Raw genomic sequence first — 22,412 nt, 5'->3', positions numbered from 1 at the left:
GACCTGATCTAACTCTACTCAATCTCCACTGTTATAAGGGGTTTCTGGTGGAGGGTTTTTTTTTTTGTTGTTTTTGGGGTTTTTTTGAGATAGCAGTACAAAGTAACTAAAGAGACAATGGAGGATGTTCTGGCTGAAAGCCCAGGACCAAGATCAGGAACGGAGAGAGAAGCCAGACTGTTGCTACCAGCCCACTCCACGGCTGTACAGTTTACTTGTGGATAAAGGCACTGTTGGACTAAACCCATGACCACAGATTGGTTGGATTTAGGATATGCTTACATGGCAGTCGGAGGTGTAATTGCATCATGGACTGACATAAAAATAGCAGTGAAGGTGTGGTGACACAGGCTTCAGCACAGGCTATAAAAATCTGCCAGGAACCCTGTACTCCTGTTGCTAACCTGTGCTGAAGTCAGTGCTGTTTCTACACTTCTATTTTTAACTGTGCTAGCCAGATTAAAGCTAGCATGGATATGCCTCATGCTGCAATCATACCTCTGATTGCAGAGTAGACATATCCTAAATTGTTCTCAAGACTTCAGAAAACCAGCACTGACTCCAGATTCCAGAACATGGAAGGGAATATTTCTAGAATTGTTTTCTGAGTTTGTTCCAGCTCTGCAGTGCAAGACCACAATGATGAAAGTCATGGAAAAAAAGAGCACAGGAATCATCCTCTAGAAGCAGTCTGCTCTGGATTACTTCTATTCAATTGGGAACCAGTTTGAGGTTGGTAAAACCACACAGAGCCACAAGGATATTCAAAGATGAGGCAGCTGGTAGAGCACTTTCCATAACAGCCTCTTCTTTAGGACTCACTCCCCTCATCCCCTTAGCTTGAAATAACCTAAGTTTATTAACCTTCATAGCACAATGCAAGGCCCATTCCTGTTTTCCAGAGATCTTAGTTAAGGTTTCTAAATATGTGTTTTGCTGTGGAGTTACTGGTGGTGGTTGAGGATAGGCTGATTAAGAGTTGAAAAGGAATTACAGGAGTGATCTATTCCAGTGTTGTATATTTAAGGATTGTCAAGGAGCATCTAGAGCAAGGTCTCTTATTTTTATGTGTGCATATATAAATCAAACTAAACTTTTAAACTCTTACACCACATGCTATTTTAGAACTTTGAAGATTACTATTTTTGAAAGTACTTAATTTGAAAGTAATTGTGGGAAATTAAAACAGTAATGAAACACATTTAGAACTGTCTACTCACCAAAAATTGCATTGGTTTAACTAAATCAATTTTGTTTTGTATGTTCATAAGCTGTTAGGTACTAAGTCCCTGGAGCTAGCTAACATGCACCATTTCAAAGCATTTCTCAATTTCCCTTCACATCAAGCTAGGATGATATGTAAAACACAACATTCCATCTTCAAATCCTGCTATTTCCAACTGGCTTCTATACCATTACATCAGAACAGCTCTTATTCTTCTAATTCTGACTTCTTCCTCCTAAGCCCTAACACAGTTATATGATGTATTTATTTTTTCAGTGCCCTAGTAAATCTCCCACCCCCAAAATGTGGGTTCCCGTGATTATTTTGTGAAATAGCCAATACTTTGGAAAGACTGAAAATAATTCCTTGGATCACATTATTTGCAATGGATAAATTGTTATTTTAGCTACTCAGCAGGTAGCCTCCCAGAGAGTTATTTGCAATTCCATATGAATCATGTACTGTATTTAGAGTACATTAGCTTTTAATGGTATAATGAAATACCTATGTATAAAATAATTATACCAGATGGAATAACTAATACAAATATAAAAATCAAGATGTAGGTTTATTCCAGTTCTTCAGGATCACCTCAGCTGCATCCAGTGTGCTGTCTTGCTGCAAGTATAGAATGCCACAATTATTGTAGGTACAGAGCTCTACAAAATAGAGTATCAGCCATTTTTACAGCACTACAGACTAGTATTTTTTGACAAAGTTACAATTGTATCTTGTAAATATCCAAAGGATTCAATAATTTGCCACTAAACTTTGTAACTATATATCTAGAGGGTACACCAAGAAAGGAATTCAAAGTTAAGATTTCTTGTAATTATTATAAAATTTTGTACATTAAAAATATCATTTCCAAACAACTCCTTTGCTTTCCTTAGTGTCAATACTATTAAACGTATGTAGAAATCACTCCCATGACATTTGTGTTGCTATCTACTGCATTTACAGTAGTGGTCTTGTCCAGGCTACATTTGAAGTCATGCTAGCATAGTTAACCTACCCTATGTGTAAAGGTGGGTTTTTTTGTTTTTAAATACCCATGTAATGAAGCTGTGCTATGAATTCTCTCCCCCCCTCGCCCGCTCCAAGCATGGGTATTCCATATTCTGGACAGTTTTGTGACTTGGCTATAGCCCTGTGAGTCGCACATGTAGTCTATAGCTTGATTTGCCTAGAATTTTCTTAGAAATTATCTCTGTGCATACTGGGCAGGGAAAAGAGGCAGTCAGGTTGCTTTGTGTTTCTGCAACCTCACCATTCGCCATTTCTATTCCTGCTTCAAATCAGCATGGGCCTGTATTTTGTATTTTTTTTTCTTCCATGTGTTTATTGTTGCATTCTTAATAAAACTAACTTTTCAGTAATGCTATTAAAAATGTCAATATAAAAACAACCAAATAACTAACTGCTTAACAGCAAAAAACAACACAAAACAACTCCTTTAGATTAAACCAGCACAAACACTTTAGTAATAAGCAACACTGCTATCAGAACGGTCTTCTAGAGCAGGACACAAACTTACTTTGATGAAGCAAAAACGTATATATTTCTCAAACTGCTTTTTGGTCTCTGGGCCACAGAATGCTGTAAGAGGAATTGCTGACAGTTTCTGAAATGATGAAACAATGATTTGCCTATTACACACAGATAAAGTCAATTTTAGGTTTGATAAATTGTACAGCCAAGATTTTGGAGCCTTCCCTTCCTTCATTAGAATTGAATTGACTTAATTTTCAGAATTCACATATCAAATATAAGTACCTAATTCTGCACCAGTGAAATCAATGGGTTTATCTTGATTAGGAAGCGTGATCAAGTTTAGGTTTGGCATGTGCTAGCTAAGTCTGACCCAAACTCAACCACTTTTTCTAGGCAAGACTGGTAGCAGGATCTTGCCTACTGCAAACATGTAAGTGTGGAAAACAGCAATTATTGGGACTTGTCTTTATTGTTTTGCGCTAAGACTACAAGCTACATTTTCAGTAGGATGTTATAGTTCAGCAGGATTTTAGCCACTAGATTCCCACAGTTAGGGTGATATGCACAGCAAAACTTCTAGGCATGCTTTAAAATGTAAATATCTGAGCTATATCCTTTTATAGGTGCAGGTATATTTTTATTTTAGGTATAAAAATTTTCCTGATTTTTAATGTATATCAGAGTGACTGGGTATAAGAGACATCTTACCTTAGATTTTATCATCCATTTCACAAATTTATAATCATAATGTTGATTCACCTCCATATCAGACAGATCCACATCTAAAATAAAAATGAATGTAAAATGGAGCATAATATTATAGGACCTCCCAGATTCCAGTGGGAGGACACTTATCTCTCAGTATTCTTTATTACAGTTGATACTAGAATCACTACAAAAACACTAGGAAGAACTGAACCAAGTCTTGTGCTCCATTCAGAGTCTAATCCTGGTTTTGACACTGACTTGTATGACTTTGGTGGCGGGGAAATGGGATATTTACCTATTTCAAAGGGGTACTATGAGGCCTAATTAACATAAGTGCAAAGTGCTATTACAGGCAGTCAATGGAAGACATGAGAATGGGGCCCGGTCTACACTAGGAACTAGGAAAAATCCACACCTCTGAGAGATGCAGCTATAATGACCTAGCCCCTGGCGTAGACAGCATAATCATAAGAATTCTTCCTTTGACACAAGGAGGTCCATTACCTATGGCATTGGCAGAATCCCTCCCATCAGTGTACTACCTACACTGAAGTGCAACAGCTGCAGTTGTGCCTCTGTAGCGATTTAAATGTACACATCCCTAGAGGAATGAATTCTAGGGTAAATTCTTCCTCTGATATTATGATATCCAGAACTTTCGGAAGGATTGGTAAACTCTGGTGAAATTTGAAAGTCCTTTTAAATATTGATTGAACTAAAGTGCTTTACAGTGCCTCCAGTGTTTGACTTTAGATTAAGGGAAAAAACTGAACAGGAAAGTCTGTGGGTGTGGGCCCAAGATTTTAAGGCACAGATCAGTAATTCTCAAACTTTTGCAAATCATATACCTTCCTAAAATAGAAATCCAGTTAACCACCTTCTCTCCTAACCCTAATTACACATCTTCCCTGCAACAGCCATCAGACTTGATTAAATGAAAAAGTAATACAAAGGCAGTAATTAGAAATCACACCACTCAAAAATGGATGAACGGATTTTACCAAAACTTACAATAATAATCACCTCTGGGCCAAGTTCACACACAGAACATTTTAGCCCAAAACTGAGTTTGCTTGAAAGTGTTATGAGAAACTGAGAAAAAGGGGCCGTTAAAATGGAAGTTGCACTTTAATCTTAACTATAGCATATGCTCCCACTCCCTCCATAATAAACCTTCACTAACTGAGTGCAGAAACATCAACAATCATGAAGTATCCTCCATCTGGAATGACAGGTTTCAATCCAACTTCTTGGAGTAGCTGAGCCATCCGATTACGCTTGCCTTCCAACTCTCGAGACAGCGAGTAAAAGTAGCAGTCTGGGTCATCCATACGTTTAAAGTCAATCCAAAGTGCTTGTGCCAACGCCTCCTGCAAACATAATCAGCATACAAAGATTTCTTGCAGGTGGACCTTTGCACCCATGCAGAGTCCTACTGAAGTTACTGGGAGAGGTCACTGGGACTTTGCATGGTGTATGGGCCTTCTCACATAGATCCCTTTGCAGGGCCAGGGTCTTACTGAGTCCACAAATACCCCAAACCACTGCATCACAAAATGTAACTTGTGCATTTATTTTGACAAGTTATTATTTACTCTTTCTAGTATTGTAACACCTAAAAGTCCCTATCAGGATCAGGGCCCCATTCTGCTAGGCATTGCTCCAGACAGAGGAAGTTACAGTCCTTGCCTCAAGAGTTTACAGTGTAATTTGAAGTATAGTTTAGTTTTAATTATTGATGCTAATACATGATAGAATACTAGTAAATAAACTGTAGACTGTTTGGTAAAAGTAATTCACAGCAATATGAGTGGTCACTGCAGCATCTTGTAATTACATTTTTGCTGAGAAAGGAGTGAGGCTGCCAGGCTTTGTGCAACAATGCTCACCTTTGCAGATTAATGCAGTGAGAATTTGCAAGAATTTTTTAAATTGCCTCATTAGTGACTCTCAAATTTGCCTTCTCTACCAGCACGCTTATCCCCAAGAATCTACATAAAAATATTTAGACATCTCAAAATTCATACTAATTTGTATTAATTGTATTGCAGTAGTGCCTAGAGGCCCCAGCTCCTTTATGGAAGACACAGTACAAACAGAACCTCTCTCCTCTCCCATCTGTATCTACCTGTAACGGAGTTGGGCATGTATACAGCGTATTCTGCTGAACAACTTGCAAATGTTTTATCAAATGCTGTGGACCAATGGACCATCCAAGCTAAGGGAGAGGAGAAAACACAGACACATCTTAAACATAAGGCAAGTTAGCAATTAGAACTCATAATAAAGAATTAAAAGTTGAAAGAATTCGAGGTCTTCACAGTGGGAAGAAGCAATAGTGCACTTTTGTTGACATAGAAACTGTACAAGTTTTGCTAAATGGCAGGTTTAGAAATGCTGGAGATAAGACTCATATATACTAATTAAAATGTCCTTGAACTCTGCTGTTGTGTAGCACAAACCTAATGCATCACATACCATCGGGCAGAAAACAGACTGAGTGTTTACACTGTAATAATTAAAGTTATTCCGGCTTTTTTTATATAAACACTTCCATCTTTTGTTTCCTAGGCACCTTCTTCATGTCACACAGGTGTTTTAGGGTACGTCTTCACTTACATCCGGGTCCGGATGTAAGCAATCGGTTTTCTGAGTTCGATTTATCGCGTCTGGTTAAGACGCGATAAATCGATCCCGGATCGATCCCGGAAGTGCCCCGGATCGATCCCGGAAGTGCTCGCCGTCGACGCTGGTACTCCAGCTCGGCGAGCGGAGTACGCAGCATCGACGGGGGAGCCTTCCTGCCGCGTCTGGACCGCGGTAACTTCGGACTAAGGTACTTCGAATTCAGCTACGTTAATAACGTAGCTGAATTTGCGTACCTTAGTCCGAAGTGCGGGGGTTAGTGTAGACCAAGCCTTAGATGCATGGAATTGCCCCAAAATATATCAAAAACTACACAATGGTATACAAGTCCCTAAATGGCAGCGGAGTGATTGTCTCTTACTCACAAAGTGGTATTTTCTTTTGCTGTCCCTTTGTAGTGTGTAACCATGCCGTCAAATTTCTTATTCTTTTCCTACCCTGCCAGTTTGGGTTTTTGTTGTTGTTGTTGTTTTTTTAAACTGTTAGAAGTATCAGTTAATTGCTTCACTCTCTTTTTGGAGGACTTCACTACTGATGTTATATGGGGCCATGATTTGAACTGTTCCTCCCCTTCCCCCAAATCATTGGTAGAGGGGAGTGGGGGAATTAAAGTTTCAAGCCACCTTTATAAAGGAGCCATAAAAGGCAAAAACAAATGTTTTGTGTGTGATACACAACCAAATATACACTTGGCCAAATGCCACACAGAAACTAGTGTGCCATGGTGTAGACTGGATACAGCTGATAAATAAGAAAGAAGAGAAAGGTGCTGCTCTGATTATGGATATTTTTGCTAACATACTTGTTGCAACTGAAGTTGAAAATCTGCTGCTAGATGTTTTAATATTTTTGTATTTGTTTTAGTAATCAGTATAAAACATTGTCATTACTTTACCAGAGCGAAATAAAATATTATTGGTCACAAATAATGGGACCTCAAGCTAGCCTGAATTGTTGCATTTCCAATGTATTACAGGTGCAATTTTGTAGGCTAAAATAATTGTGCACACAAGCAATGGTGTTCTAGACTGATCTGTGGAAACCATAAGATCCTTAGATGTTTTAATGCCAACATTTACACCCGCTTCACAAAACTGGAAACAGGTTTTAAACAATACTCTGTGTTTATCCTTCGGCAGTCTTGGCTCTTTCTGCAAAGCAAATAGTGTTTTGTACTTAATTTTTTAATATTCACCCTTCTGTTTCACTTTCACAAGCGTTTATTTTTACAATTAATAAGAGCATGGTTAGAGAGTGCATATTAAAGGTAGGTAGCATCTCCAAGTGAATATTGTCTGTAATTTTTTGTGAGTTGGATGCACAGTAAGCTTTCAAATGACAGAATGCAAAAATAGACAGGGTTCAGGTCAGATAAATACATATTATTTATGTAACAGATCTCTTACTCTTGTTATTCTTACCTTCCAGCCAGTGACACTGTAGGTCTTTCCAGCACTTCCTATAGTTATTGTTCTCTCCCACATGCCTGGCAGTGTAGCTGTACATAAAATAAAGTGACTTGGTTGCCAGTGCACATTCATGTTCCATACAATCACAAAACCTGTACTGTTCCTAGCTCAGAGCAGCAGTATTTTAAATATAATATTGTAACAAACAAAGCTAGGAGAAAAATTCTTAAATTAAATGAAAAATGGACAAATGTATTTTGGAATAGAAATTAGGCAAGGATCAACAAAAGAAGAAAGTTAAGGAATGAGGCAAGACACACAGAGTGAAAACATCTTTCGTTTTAGTATGAATTTTGTTCTTGTGAAAAAGAACCAGACTGTCAGCCCTGGAGAGCAAGGCCTTCATCTAACCACAGAACAAATGCTGCATGACCACTGGAAAGCTCTGCTACATTTCCCTCTCATTGTGCTTTAATCTGAATTGGTGGGATCACCCCTAGAAATCTACCTCCTCTATGGCCATTCAATCCTTGTCCACTCTGCTGGTGCTGCCATTAGGAATATTAACCAGTGCCAGTTGTGGTGACTGAGCCATCCACACCCCCAGACATCTACTAATTCTACGTCAGCAACTCGAAAAACATCTATCCCTTGAGAATAAGTTTCGAACTGAGAGGGGGTGAAAGAAAGGGCAATGAAATAGTTTCTCAGCTGTCACCGGATAACAGCAAAATCCAAATAATCATCATGGGATTGATTACAGTGTATCTCAAAATCCATAGTATCTGCCAATCTTCGCTACCGTTTATAAAATACACGGGAATAGTTGAACTGTTACATCTACTACTGAGACTCACAACTGTATCCCTGTAATGCACAGTCTCAGCCTTCCTGCAGCCAGCCAAAGTGTTTCTCAACACCTCAATTTCTGTAGAATTTAAGCTTTAATTTAAAAAAAAAATCAATGTCAGACCCTTATGACTACAGGTATTGGTGCTATTTCCCACCAAAATGTAATATTAACGTACTTAAATAGATTTCATCAGCTGCTGAGAGTCAAAATGTGCCTTCAGACTTGCAGAAAGTGGATTCCTCACTGAGTTTTGCAGAGTTAGGTTATGTCTACATTAGGAGCACTTTACAGGTATAGGACTAGTGCTATACTATACCAGCAAAGTGCCCTAGTGTGGAGGCAGAGATACTGGCAAAGCTGCGCTTCGTACCAATATAGCAAAACCACATCCCAGGAATGAAAACAGGTTTGCTGGCATGTCTGCATCTAGACCAGGGGTTTCTGCCTGCACAGCTTTATCTGTCAGGGATCAAACCTCTTCACACTCCTGACCTGCCAGCATAGTTATGTCTGTCAAGAGTGTGCAGAGGTGTGATCCCTGACAGACATAACCATGCTGGCAGAAGTCTGCATTGTAGAGCTGACCTGAGCTACAGAATGAGACTTCCAAAAGCATCCCTGGCTATCTGCTTTTGGTTGAAACTCCCAGATCTGTTCCGACTATCTAGCATATACAATAGGTCTACTCTGCAGGTGGGAGGTGTGATTCCCAACTCAGGTAGACATACAGGCACTAGCTCTGATCAAGCTGGTGTGCTAAAAATAGCAATGTGGCTGCAGCAGCGCAGGCAGCTAGCCAGAGCCGCCACCCGAGTACATACCTAGGATCTTAGACATGATTGTGCTTGTGCAGCTAGCTTGAGCTGCCACCCATGCTATTTTTAGCGCACTAACTTGATCAGAGCTGGCAGATTTACCAGAATTACACCTCCCAGCTGCAGTGTGGCTAAATCCAGGAGTTATTTGCTCTTTTCTCAACACTTTTGGATGGTTCTTGGGCTGTTGGTTTATGCCACAGACCTTGATAGCTCTTTCATCTCGGATTTCTGTAGTATCCAGCTACACGGGGATTGTTAGCTGGACAAGTCTGTTACAATGATCAGCAGTGAATTAGTTAACAGTGGATATGTCTACACTGGGATAAAAAACTCACAGCTGGCCCAGGTCAGCTGACTCACGCTCAGGATCCAGGGCTGAAAAATTGCTGTGTAGACATTCGGGCACCAGCCCAAGCCCTAACACAGCAATTTTTAGTCCTGCAGCCTGAGCCCCATAAGCCTGAATCAGCTGACTCGAGCCAGCCATGACTGTGCCACAGGGCTTTTATTCCAGTGCAGAAGTACGGAATGTTGACATTTACACTATATAATAACCCATGAAGAGAAGGGAGTTACCTCACAAGTGGAGAACCAGTGTTGACAGGGCCAATTCGATCAGGGTGGATGTAGTCCACTCCCAATAAAAAACTTCAGAAACAGACTTCAAAGAGAAACTGCAGAACTAAAATCCATTTGCAAATTTAACATCATTAATTTGGGCTTGAATAGGGACTGGGAGTGGCTGGCTCATTACAAAAGCAGCTATGCCTCTCCTGGAATTGACACCTCCTCGTCTATTTTTGGGAGTGGACTACATCCATCCAGATCGAATTGGCCCTGTCAACACTGGTTCTCCACTTGTGAGGTACTCCCTTCTCTTCATGGGTCATTATATAATGCCTGCATCTGTAATTTTCACTCCATGCATCTGAAGAAATGAGGTTTTTTACCCACAAAAGCTTATGCACAAATAAATCTGTTAGTCTTTAAGGTGCCACCAGATTCCTTGTTGTTTTTGTGGATACAGACTAACACGGCTACCCCCTGATACTTGACAATTACACTGTCATTGCCAGGCCTCAGAATTAATAGTGTATTGAGATGAATGAGCGATCACACCTTTCAGGGTGCCTCTTCACTAGGAAAAAAGGTGTGTTCTTAATTCATGCTATCGAACACATGGTAGGTGGGGACACTCAGGAAAGTTAATACAAATTAACTAAAGTTGAGAATTTAAAGTGAATTTGTCAAACCACATTAAATTTTTGTGTGGAAACTCCATTCAGCATTAAAGTGACCTTCAGTTGGTATAATATATAGTGAATTATGCTAAACCAAATTAAGGCCATTTTAATTCTGGTAGAGCAAAAGATTTTTCTTGTAGCTGCAGGCTTTTTCACAGATGGCTTCAATGGAATGTCCTTTCTGACTCTCACAATCCATGGATCACTTCATAGGATAAACCCAGATGTGTTTCCCAAAAGTTGTTACATATAAGGTTAGAGGAGGGCACAAGGAGTAGTGATTTTAGTGGTCCTGTTGCATCCCATTCTACCATATTGTCATACTAAAGAGCTATTGCCAAATCCAGCACAACTGTCAGGAGTTTTCTCTAGGGAGGCCCATAAGCAAGGCTGTCATAGACGTAATGGCAAAATTCCATAGGCAAGTTTTCACAGTACCTCCCTGCACTAGAACTGGTTCAAGCCAGTGCCCATCACTGTCATTTTGGGGCACATTTACAAATGTAAAGCACAAAACAATTAGCAAACGAGAGACCATCTTCCCCAGGAGCGGCGCCAGGGTTTTTGCCACCCTAGGCGGCAGCGCTCCTCCTCAGAGCATTCGGCGGCGGGGGTCCTTCCGCTCTGCGTTTTCGGGGCGCTTCAGCGGCAGGTCCCGGAGCGAGTGAAGGACCCGCCGCTGAAGCACTCCGAAGACGCGGAACGGAAGGACCCCCGCCGCCGAATTGCCGCCCCCCAAATCCTGCCGCCCTAGGCGACCGCCTAGGGTCACCTAGTGGAAGCGCTGGCCCTGATCTTCCCCCTAACCAGCACTTACCCACTCCAACTGACCAGTAATCTTGAAAACAAAAAGTCAGTTTGAACAGATGCATCTTCGATTCAGCTATGTAGGCTGTAGTATTTAAGCACCATGTCCTAAAGGCTGACAAACTGTCTCTAGCATATTGCAAGGACGAGTGAATTTCAAAGCCAGGTGCCCTCTATTTAGGCCATGTCTACACTATAGGTGCTACAGCTACAAGCACGCCACTTAGCCGAGACACTTCCTACAGTGACAGAAGGGGTTTTTCCTTCACAGTAGATAATCCAACTTTCCAAGTGGTGATAGCTAGGTCAATGGAAGCTGCAGCTCAGCCCGTGAGCGCCATAGCTTCGTTGACCTAACTTTTAAAAGTAGACAGACTGTTTTGCAACCTATTCCTAGGAATTCAAGCTTGGGGACAGATAGCAGGAGCATTCCAAACAATAATAGCAGGGAGAAAGTGGAGGGGAAAAGGGCAGTCTATCACTTTCACAAGCAATAAATTAATACGCAGGATTAAATGGAATGGGGAGCATTTTTTCCATGCCATATGGCAGTATCATTATATTCAAACTCAGTATGGTTTAATATCATTTTAACACCAATCAAGTGCTGGGAATTATCTGTAAGGTAACACGTATAAGCATGTTACCTGGGCTGGCACTCTGTTTGTTGAAATGCCAACAGAATCCTCAGTTATGATATGAGAACTCTAAATCTGCCACTGTACCTCTAATGGTTACTCATAAGAGATTTGCACTTTTACAAAAGTCAGATAAGGGTTAGAGACATGATGAAGTGTTCTATATTAGAGAAGACTGCCTGGGCGACAGAATAAAGACTATGCTAATTTTATGATATATGACTAGCTACCCTATTAGATTATATAATAAGAACCACCACCAGACTCTGTAATATCCATTTTGCATCTTTCATGTAAGAAGTGTCACTGCATTTGATTGAGTATGTAAAGCTTAATATAAAAACCTTGCAGCTTCTAAGTAGTGAATCTTTTTTCTTGTATTATTTTTAATGTACAGTTATAAAAACTAAGAAGCTGAGGTTTAAAAAAAAAAGTCTTGCTTCTTTTAGTAAAATGACTTTATCAGTTACATTTTTACTCTGAAGGTTTTATGGTTGGTAGGTTTTTAACAATAAATTGTAAGATCATTTGATGGGATCTGTTAGAGCATGTAGCTAAACCCAGTTGACTAACACTCTAAGCTTTAACTTGAGTCATTATCACACTGGAATTGTAAATTTTATGTTGTGCAATAAAAATGCTTTTTATTCATCTGGTATTTTCCCTTCAAAATGTTAAAACAAAGTTATACTAATAATATACTAATAAAACTAAGAGTTTTATTTCCTCCATGTCCCAGTGGGCAACAGGCCTCTTGCATGATATTATCATTAGGCCACCATTTTTTTTAAATAGCATTAGAAAGCAAAAAACAAACTTGTGGCCAGCACATCCCACGGGTATCAGTGGGAGCTGAGCGTGCAAAAGGACTGCATTTTCAGCAAGCAGAAAACAATACATTAATTCAGTTACACTAAACTCATCTTAATTACCCGCATTCCAAAGTCATTGTAGACAAAAAAACAATATTTGCGTATTCCTAGTTAATTATATCAATTTTATCATTAATAAAAATTAGTGGTTTTCATCTGTCAATCTCAAAGCACTTTATAAAGAAGGATATAATGATTGCCACTTTAAAAGATGGGGAAACCGAGGCATGGAAACATGAAATGGTTTGCTCAAGGCCACACATTATATCAGCATCAGAGCCAGGAACAGAACACAGTTCTTCCGACTGTCAGGAAAGTTAATTTTATGCCTTTTGGGTTAACATTTTAATTTCAACAGGGCTACTTTGTTGGGCATCATTAAAATTCACCTTCCTTGTGATAACATGGGACTGTATAACTCTACCTTTCAGCTGGGTGTTCATGCAAATAGCTACTTCCAGAACCAAAACCTGTGTATAGCTGAGAAGATAATCCTTAGTACTAATTAGCAAGGCAAGGGATTTCAGACTTCTCACAATCCACTAACTAGGATTCAAACTAAGGCCACAACCTGCAAACATTTACACATTTGATTAACTTAAGCACTTGTGCAATCCCATAGACTTCAGCAGGACTACTCACAAACGTAATACTAAGCACATGTAAAAGTGTTTGCAGAATTTGCATTAGGGTTATTGGTAGCATATATTGGATGTGCCTATACTAAGATCCAGCTCCTAGTGAAGTCAGTGGAACGGTTTTCATTGACTTCAGTTAGAGATGGATCAGACCCTACGAAAGGAAAATATTGCAGGGTCCATGATAGCATTAAATGTTTAGTTGTCTGATTTGTCCTTGCAATGGTTTAGTTTGTCCACATAGCATCTCTGCCTGAGAGAACTACTGAAGCACGTCTCCACATAGCCCCCAGAGTTATTTCACTGTTTGAAATGCCCATTATTTTTAATACCCTCTGCTTGGGAGGAGGGTGTAGGAAATAATCTTTCCTACACTTTTGTTCTTTACCTTTTGCCAATGTTTTTTTTTTTCCTGTTTATTATGGGGCAAGCAGTAATGTGGTTTCCTTATTATGCACTAGCCTCACTGATTATATCAGCAGAGCTCCAGGAAAGAGGTTTGTTAGTGATCTCCTGTTCCCTTCCCTCAGCTAGCTCTGCAACAAAGCACACCACTGAGATGTAGATACTTAAACAGTGATTATCTTATTCTTGGCAACAAAGAATTGAATTAGGGTGGGATTTTCAATAGGACCCAAGTGGTTTAGGAGCACAAGGCCCATCCACTTTCTATGGGACTTGCATGCCTCAGTCACTTAGATGCTTTTGAAAATTCCACCTTTAATCTTTTAAATAAAGGTTTAGAAAATAAAGGACGTTCCTCATCAGAGTTTCATCATTTTAAACTAAACCATAATTATGGTTTGAACTACTTGACAGCATCAGTTAACTTTGAGATGCACATTTATGATATCCTTCCACAACCGTCTGCGTGGCTATACAAAAATCAGTACCTATTTTAATGTGTTTATTTCCTTTGTACACCAGCCATTCATATACCTCATCACTGAAGCACAGGGTGTCATGTTTAATACAGAGATCAGCTATTACCTGGAGTTCTTCTTTGGTAAATACCTAGAATGCAAAAAGGAAGGGCCAATGCATTAATCAGTGTATTTAAGATACACTCTGAAATTACAGCTACTATGTTCAACTAGAATGGAAGTCTTACCTTGCCTATAGGGTTGTGAGGAGTATTCAGTATGATAGCTTTTGTTCTGGAATTAAATGTACTTGCAAGTTCAGTGGGATCTAAGACCCAATCAGCACTAGATGCAGAGTTCCCAACAACAGTTTTCTAGAATAGAAATAAATGTCTGTACTACTTAAGTGCAACACACATTCTAGCCCAGACTATGCCTTTCTCTATGCAAAGCCCACAGGAAGACCAAAGTTAGGAAACTATCTGTGCCCTGCTGCAACATGTAGTCAAGAGGAGAAAGCTTCAGCCAATCATGGAGCAGATAGGGAGCATGACCCTTCTAAGCTTCATACAGTTACACATTACAGTGAGGGACATGGCATAAGAACTGCTGGAGTTCACCTACGTTCACAATGACAGGGTCAAAATTTCTTATACAGGGAAATCCCTGCAAGTCTTCAGGATGTTACTAATGCTGTAGAACAGTTATCCCCAGCTCTGCTGCCCACAAAACTGTGGGAGCTCAACTGCACACAGTGCAGGCATAATGCCTTCCATAGACTGGAAGAATAATACTAGGATGCTTCAATACCCATCCCTCTTGATTTTTGTTCCAAAGAACAAAAGTTTTCTAGTCCTTTCATTACAACTAATTAGTAGTTTTCTTTCAAATATCTGAGGTGTTGCTATTTGAAAATCAACCACAGAGAAATTGCTCATCTCCATAACTAAAAAGGAAACAGTCATTCCACTTTTTGTGGTAAATGGAAGACCATTCCTAATTTAGTAGGCAGTTTTTGGAATAGAGACTATATCTCATAACTTCACAAGCTGCTGAACAGGATCAGAAACCAACTCTTTAAAATAAAAAATATGTAAACTGTATGGGCATGTGATCACCCTTCCATTATTTTGTGTTTCAAAAAACTTTTCTGATGGTGTCAAACAAAAGGACTTTAGGAGCTTTCAGCATGCAGAAGTTGAATTAAATGGGAAACAGGGCCCTACTCTTTACAACACTTATAGAACACTATGTCTATAATGCTTTGGATAGCATCACCTCTGAGCCTTATATTGTTGCATTTTATCTCATTTATTATATAGTTGTGTTAAGAAAAACTAGACAGAGACCATCTCCTATAATGTGATTATCAAATGTTATTAGTCTCACAAAAGAATTCTGAATTTGGTGATTAATAATAATGATTTTTTTAAAAAAAACATACATATCTCAATGGGATAAAAACAGGTTTTCCTCCTGCCATCTTCACCATGGGCTCATAACAGTCAAAAAATGGCTCTATTATTATCACCTGAAATTAAAACACAGTCAGCAAGACCTAGAATTGAGAAATTACTATGTGTAGTAACATCATATTACTTTCTTCAGATTTACTTTGGCCATATGAATTTACTGTGCACCTTGGGCATTCAACCTTGATTTGATAATGCACAATTTTCATCGTCTTAGGACATCATATGGCAATGTTCTCAATCTGAAAATTAGAGGTACTACTAATTATTGGTAGTACTTCAGAGGTTAGACGTGGGCAGTTCTTCTCAAGTTAAACGCTACAGTTGCTACTAGCATATAATGTTAGAAGTGCTTACAGACAGAGACACAAAAGGTATTAAAATGTGGAGAGAGGAGGCAAAAGGGGTAGTGAACAATGGCAAAGGATTAGGGTAATACGAAAGACTCAAAGAGTGACAGAGACAAAATGGGAGAGAAGATCAAAGCAACCGGGAAGAGAGAGAAAACAGAGGAGAACACAAAACAGAAGTAGTCTTAAGGAAAAAAGCCAATGTACCACACCAGAAAAAGCACTTGTCAGTTACAGTGCCTCCCAAAAAGCCATTTCAAGTATCTGGTAGCAGTGGGAAACAAAACAATAATGAAAGGATAAATCATCAGAGCTAACATACGAACACAAATACTGGGGTATGATCCTAACTTTAAAATGCGTATACTTTTTTTCCCCCCTTCACATTGGTACCATATAATAGTCTGAAACAAAATCTGAAATATAATGGCTATTCAAACATTGAGAACAGATACCTTGCACCATATTTAGCTTCTTGATGCAGACAGCAGCCCACAAAGTTCGTAAAATAGGAATCAGTGGGTGTTAACAGCAACAATGATGCAGAAGCTACGAAAAGTACAATAAATAGGAGAGGAGGCCTAAATGTTGGTGAATGGGATGGAGGCACTCACGAGACAGTCTCCTTATTGAGATGTGGCCTAGTCCGGGGTCCCCAACACGGTGCCCGCCGGGGCGCCTAAGTGCGCGCGTGTACTGGCATTTCGGCGGTGATGCCTATTGACGTTGCTGCTTATCGGCGGCATTTCGGCGGATGCTCGTCCGCCACCAGGGTCCTCCGTGGCTCGTCGTCTGGCACCCGCCAGACGAAAAAGGTTGGGGACCACTGGCCTAATCTCTAAAAATGTTTGCCAGCCCCTCATCTACATGACAGGGCTCTTAATTGTCTGGCGTAGGCCAAATAGATAAAACTGCAATTTATATATTTTTTAAAACATTAAAAACAAAACATCAACATAATTAATTTTATTTTGGTAGCTATAATAAAATACTTCAGATAAAGCTTACTTCATCTCCCTCTTCAATTAACCCCTGTATTGCACTAAACAGAGATCCATATCCTCCCACTGTCACCAAGATGTCTGTGTAAGGGTCAATCTTCCTTCCACAAACCTTCTCATATACCTGGGACAAGGCTTTCACCAGCAATGGATGGCCCTGTTCAAAATAAAGAAAAAACACACTTGGATGTGTGCGCTATGTATTAAGTAATAGGTAATACAGACAACTGATAATACAAAATCTATCTACACACACATACACGCCTTACCTCTCAATAAACAGAAATAACTGAGGGCAGAATTATTAATAGTTAGGAGATTACTGGGATGATTTAGAGGAGATTTTGTGCTGCAAGTGTTTGATTTCTTTCATACACAAAAATAAAAACGAGGGGTGGGGGTGAGGTTGTTTGTTTGAAACGAAGAAAAATACGAGGTGAGCCCCTACACTACTAGGAGTTTTAGCCAAAAATCACTAGTGGGTTTTAAAGGGGTTTGTGGGTGATGGGGAAGGAGGAGAGGTTCAATTTCTTGATTCCTACCAGGCAATTCTTTCTACATCTGATGGTTTTGAGTTCTAAAATGCCAGTTTAGCATCATCCTACCACAAAAGTAGCTCCAGGAGCCTCTGATGTGCTAGGACAGTTATGAAGGATAATATATGACCCCATTTCATCCCCTCCCCTATAGGGACACAGAGAGGGAGAGGTAACATTGTTTCCTTTCCTTGCACTCCCCCATCTGTCTGTATTGTGATGGGGTATATAGGCCCCCCACTGGCTGAAAGAGGTTAATGAGAGCCTGTGGGCTCAATAAACCTCAACACATTACACCTGTGAGAGCTGTCAAGCCTGGAGGGAGGAGATAAAAGAGGAAAAGCCTGGCTTAAGTATCTATCGTGGGTACTGAGATGGGCAGGCCTAGGCCTGCCAGAACTAGACCAAAGGGGACCCTGAACCCAGGCCACAACTGAATTCTTGGGACAATGAATGAAGAAAGAAAGAAAGAAAGGGGGGAGAAAAAAAAAGAGTTTAGAGTGAAAGGTTGAAAAGTCAGGAACCAGAAGGGGACACCAAGCAGCGAACCCTGGACAGCACTCACTACTCCTTAAAGGCATCTAAGGAGTCTGTGTATTGCCCAGAGGAATTCTGCCTGGAGGCAACTGGATGAGACTGGAAATAGACCCCCATAGTCATAGAGCATCAGAACTGTCCAGATTCCTCCTCCTGGTGTAATGGATGGCCATCTTGGCCAGCACCAGGAGGAGGTTGACAAGGAAGTCTCAACTTTCTAGGGCCTCGGCCCAACTTAGTAGTGGCTAACTGGGAGAAGATGCGGATTTCTTGTGCTAACCCCTTGAAGAGAGGCCAGCTGGACCCAGCAGAAAACTAGAAACCGCTAGATGCCAGAGTCTCTCTGGGGCACGTAGGCCTCGTATACAACCTTTGACTTTGCTTTGTTCCCTGTAACTAATTTACTCTCCTATTGGAATCTGAGGCCAGGCTGAGGTAGGAAGTAACCTACGGAAGAAGCGAAAGTCTGAATAGACATACCTTAGCAACTTATTGCAGGGTCCCTGGACTGGAACCCACAGGGAAGGGTGGGTCTACTTCCCCTACTGACCCTCTGAGGATGGTGGTGTGGAGATTCCTGGAGACAAGGGCTGGAAGGCCAATACAGTGGAGTTGCATCATACGCACATTTAACTTACGCGAATTCAACTATACACGCGCAGCAAGAAAAATAACAATTTAAATACAGTAGTGCGGGCGATTCCGCCCACCATTCCACTCAATGAGCGTATGCCCCAGAGTGAGCAGGAGATGGGAGACATGAATCTGCTGTTCCCTCAGTCAGTCTCGGTTCCTGCATGCCTCTCATAGTGTGAGCATCTCGCCGCACTGAGTGGGATTCTAGTGTTTAAAGATACGTATTTTTCGTACAATGTGGCCCCTAAACGCAAGCCAACTACTTCATCTGGTGCTCAACCAAAGAAACAGCGATCTGTTCCAACGCTGGAGGAAAAACTGGCTGTGTTGGACTTATTGAGAGACGGTATGTTGGTCTCCAACGTGTCGCGTAAATATGGCTGCAACGAATCTAGCATCCGTGCCATCAAGATTCGAGAGAGAGAAATTCGTCAAGCCGTGGCATCAAGTGCTCCAATAACTGCTAAGGTGATGAGCCAGGTGCGTGATAAGACTTTAGTGAAGACTGAAAAGGCATTAAACTTATGGCTGGAAGACATGAACTGTAAACGTGTGCCTATCAATGGCAACACGCTGCGAGAAAAGGCTCTTAGCCTCTATGCGCTGTTCAAACCTCCCGCCGAAGAGGGACAGCCTTCTGACGAGAAGGAATTCAAAGCCAGCCAAGGTTGGCTTAACGGTTTTAGGAACCGCTTCAACCTCAAAAACATGCAGACTACTGGTGAAGCTGCATCTGCCAATGAAGAGGCCACAAAAGCCTATCCCGAACAATTAAAGAAAATCATAGAAGAAAAGGGCTATCTTCCGGAACAAGTTTTTAATGCTGACGAGATTGGGCTCTTCTGGAAAAAAATGCCCAACCGCACTTACACTTTGAAATCAGAAAGACAAGCCCCTGGCTTCAAAGCAGCTAAAGACCATGTGACTGTGTTGTTTTGTGGCAATGCGGCTGGGCATTTAATAAAGCCAGGCTTGCTATACAGGGCTGCAAATCCCCGTGCCCTAAAAGGCAAGAACAAAAATCTCCTGCCTGTGTTCTGGCAATCAAATAAAAAGGCTTGGGTGACGGCAGCATTATTTCTGGATTGGTTCCACAAGTGTTTCATTCCAGAGGTCAAGCGGTACCTTGAAGAGAAAGGACTTGACTTTAAAGTGTTGCTGATCGGAGACAATGCTCCTGGCCACCCTGAAGCACTCCGGTTTGTGCATAACAACATTGAAGTAGTCTTTCTCCCCCCCAATACCACCTCCATCCTCCAACCTCTCGACAAAGGCGTGATTCGCTGTTTCAAGGCCACGTACACGAGGCTTACGTTCTCATGGATATGTAGCGCTATGGATGCTGATCCCAATCTTAATGTGATGGAGTGTTTGAAGTCCTTCAACATTGCCAATTGCATCACTTATATTAAACAGGCAATGGATGCAATCAAGCCTGAAACAGTCAATGCATGTTGGTGAAACCTATGGAAAGAACGTGTGAATGATTTTAAGGGTTTCCCAACCATTGACAAAGAAGTGAAACGCATTGTTCAGGTGACCAGGCAAGTGGGTGGTGATGGCTTCGTCGACATCCTTGAGGAAGAAATTGAAGAATTAATTGAGGGCCATAGAGAAACATTGACTAATGAAGAGTTAGAGGAACTGATAAAATCGTCTACAGAAGACGAAGATGAGGACAACGAACAGGAAGAGCCAGCAAGCTATAATCTTCATAAATTTGCTGAAGTGTTCCAAGCAGCAAAACACTTGAATGATTTAATTTCTGAATATGATCCCTCTATGGAACAAAGCCTCAAAATCACACATAGTATTACGAACGATTTGAGACCGTATAAAGAAATGTTTGAGCAGCTCAAGAGACAACAGCGACAGTTGCCAATCACCATGTTTTTCAAGAAAAAACAACCAGCAGCAGATGAGCCTACCCAATCAACTTCTCAAGCTGAACCAGAGCCAACCACTTCATCTACGACTCGCTCTCCATCACCTCCGTCTCCTGGATCGACATCAAGCCCTGACGACTCCCCAATAGTGTTGTAAGAGGAAGAGGAAGACTAATGATCGGAGTGTGTACAGCGCTCATCTTCATCGTCTCATCATTCATCATACAGACGCCCATCTTCATCATCTCATCATTCATCGTCATCGCATCACCATTGTCATAGTCATCGTATCACCACTATCGTCGTCATAGACTAGCAAGAATATCCAGGATGAATGGTGAGTGGTTAGGTTTACTGTTTTCCTTTTTTATTCTTTCATTCTTCCATCTCTCTCTCTCATGTAATTAAAATACTGTAAAATTATATTTTGCATATGTACTCTTTATTATATGCTGTACATTACTGTATACATTATACATATTACTGTACAGAGTTGTATACACAAAACCATGTACAGTATACTGTACTTTATGGGCGATTTAAGGAATTTTCACGGGTAATTTTGATTACACGCTATTTTTGCCTTACGCGCTGACTTTAGAATCTAACCCCCGCGTAAGATGCGACTCCCCTGTAAATGTGAAGTTGGGCTGAAGACCTGGCATGAAGCTACTGGACTATTGTTGTACTGGAATTGGATTCCCTGGAAGGGGTGAGACCACAAGTGACCTGGCCAGAGGTTTGGCAGGGTACACATGCTGCACTATAAGATAATGATCTGAGTGAAAGACTCTGCTTTAAATAAACCTACACTGGGTATGTTGATCCGCAGCTGGTAAGCTCTATTACAGAAACCCACGCCTGGGAGGAGGAAGAGGAGCCAAGATGAAAGGGAACAAAGTTATACACCTAACTTAAAACCAAGTCTTCAAGTTTCCCATGTAACAAACTTTCCCCAAAGTTCAATGTACTCACAAAGCCACGTGTGTACTGGTTCAGCCTATCAACTGTCGCTGCCTTGGCTAGCTCTTCTTTAACATAGCTAGGAGGGGATATATCCGGAAGGCCTTGACCAAGATTAACAATTGAGGGGTCGGCAGCCACCTTAGTAAATTCAACCCTAGGGAAAAATGTGTGTTAAAAGTTTTACCAAGAAAATTATCCTGCTCATTTGTCATACTTTAAATGTAAAAGCAATGGGCTGAATCCACAGTGGGCCAAATTCACAGAAGGCAATTGGCCTCTAGCAAAGGAAAAACCACTAGAGGAGAGGATGGGGCAGTGCAAAGCTACTGGGAACCCCAAGCGTGAGCAGAACCATCTGGTGAGATGGTGTCTCCAGAGCATATCTCCTGAACAGCCTGTATTGCCAGGACTCATATGGGACCCTGGCTGCAAACAAAAACTGACAACCCCCAACGTACTCCCTGAAGGAAGGCAGCAGTGAAACAATACTGCTGGGGTGAATCCCTCCACTCAGAACATAGTGGACCACTACATGCATCCAACGAAGTGGGTATTCACCCACGAAAGCTCATGCTCCAATACGTCTGTTAGTCTATAAGGTGCCACAGGACTCTTTGCTGCTTTCACTGAGCTCTGTAAACATTCCTAGTCATACCAGTCTATGGGCTGATTCATACAGTTTGTTAGTTGTTCCATTAAGCCTGCCACAGTTAATTACAGAATTTTTCCTCCTTTTATGTGTGCTCTTTCCTTCTGCCCTTCCCTCACCATCCAAATGTTAACCAGATAAAAAATTACGGTTACAGGGTCACA

The 22,412-nt window shown here is 40.9% G+C and overlaps 1 protein-coding gene across 8 annotated transcripts in view; it reads right to left on the bottom strand.

Moving 5' to 3' along the window:
• Positions 1-1,561: 1,561 nt before the first annotated feature.
• Positions 1,562-22,412, bottom strand: part of LOC113404999 (kynurenine--oxoglutarate transaminase 3-like) — a 35,858-nt gene continuing 15,007 nt past the window's right edge. For 7 of the 8 annotated variants that reach the window (XM_026655869.2, XM_026655866.2, XM_026655867.2 and 4 more), the window contains 11 exons: positions 21,609-21,753; positions 17,046-17,195; positions 15,660-15,746; positions 14,464-14,589; positions 14,246-14,366; positions 7,495-7,571; positions 5,556-5,645; positions 4,611-4,797; positions 3,428-3,501; positions 2,763-2,849; positions 1,562-1,843 (listed from right to left, as the gene is read on the bottom strand). In XM_026655869.2, coding sequence (XP_026511654.1) covers positions 1,781-1,843; positions 2,763-2,849; positions 3,428-3,501; positions 4,611-4,797; positions 5,556-5,645; positions 7,495-7,571; positions 14,246-14,366; positions 14,464-14,589; positions 15,660-15,746; positions 17,046-17,195; positions 21,609-21,753 — 1,207 coding nt within the window. In that variant the 3' untranslated portion in view covers positions 1,562-1,780. Of the gene's footprint in view, positions 1,844-2,762; positions 2,850-3,427; positions 3,502-4,610; positions 4,798-5,555; positions 5,646-7,494; positions 7,572-14,245; positions 14,367-14,463; positions 14,590-15,659; positions 15,747-17,045; positions 17,196-18,591; positions 18,692-21,608; positions 21,754-22,412 lie in introns of those variants that run through there. The other variant, XM_026655871.2, reaches the window with a different exon arrangement.

The sequence above is a fragment of the Terrapene carolina genome, unplaced genomic scaffold (assembly GCF_002925995.2).
Source record: "Terrapene carolina triunguis isolate 2854851 unplaced genomic scaffold, T_m_triunguis-2.0 Scaffold211, whole genome shotgun sequence".
Classification (NCBI taxonomy): Eukaryota; Metazoa; Chordata; order Testudines; family Emydidae; genus Terrapene; species Terrapene triunguis.
The sequence above is the reverse complement of the archived record's forward strand: the minus strand, read 5'-3'. Positions and strand labels throughout refer to the sequence as shown.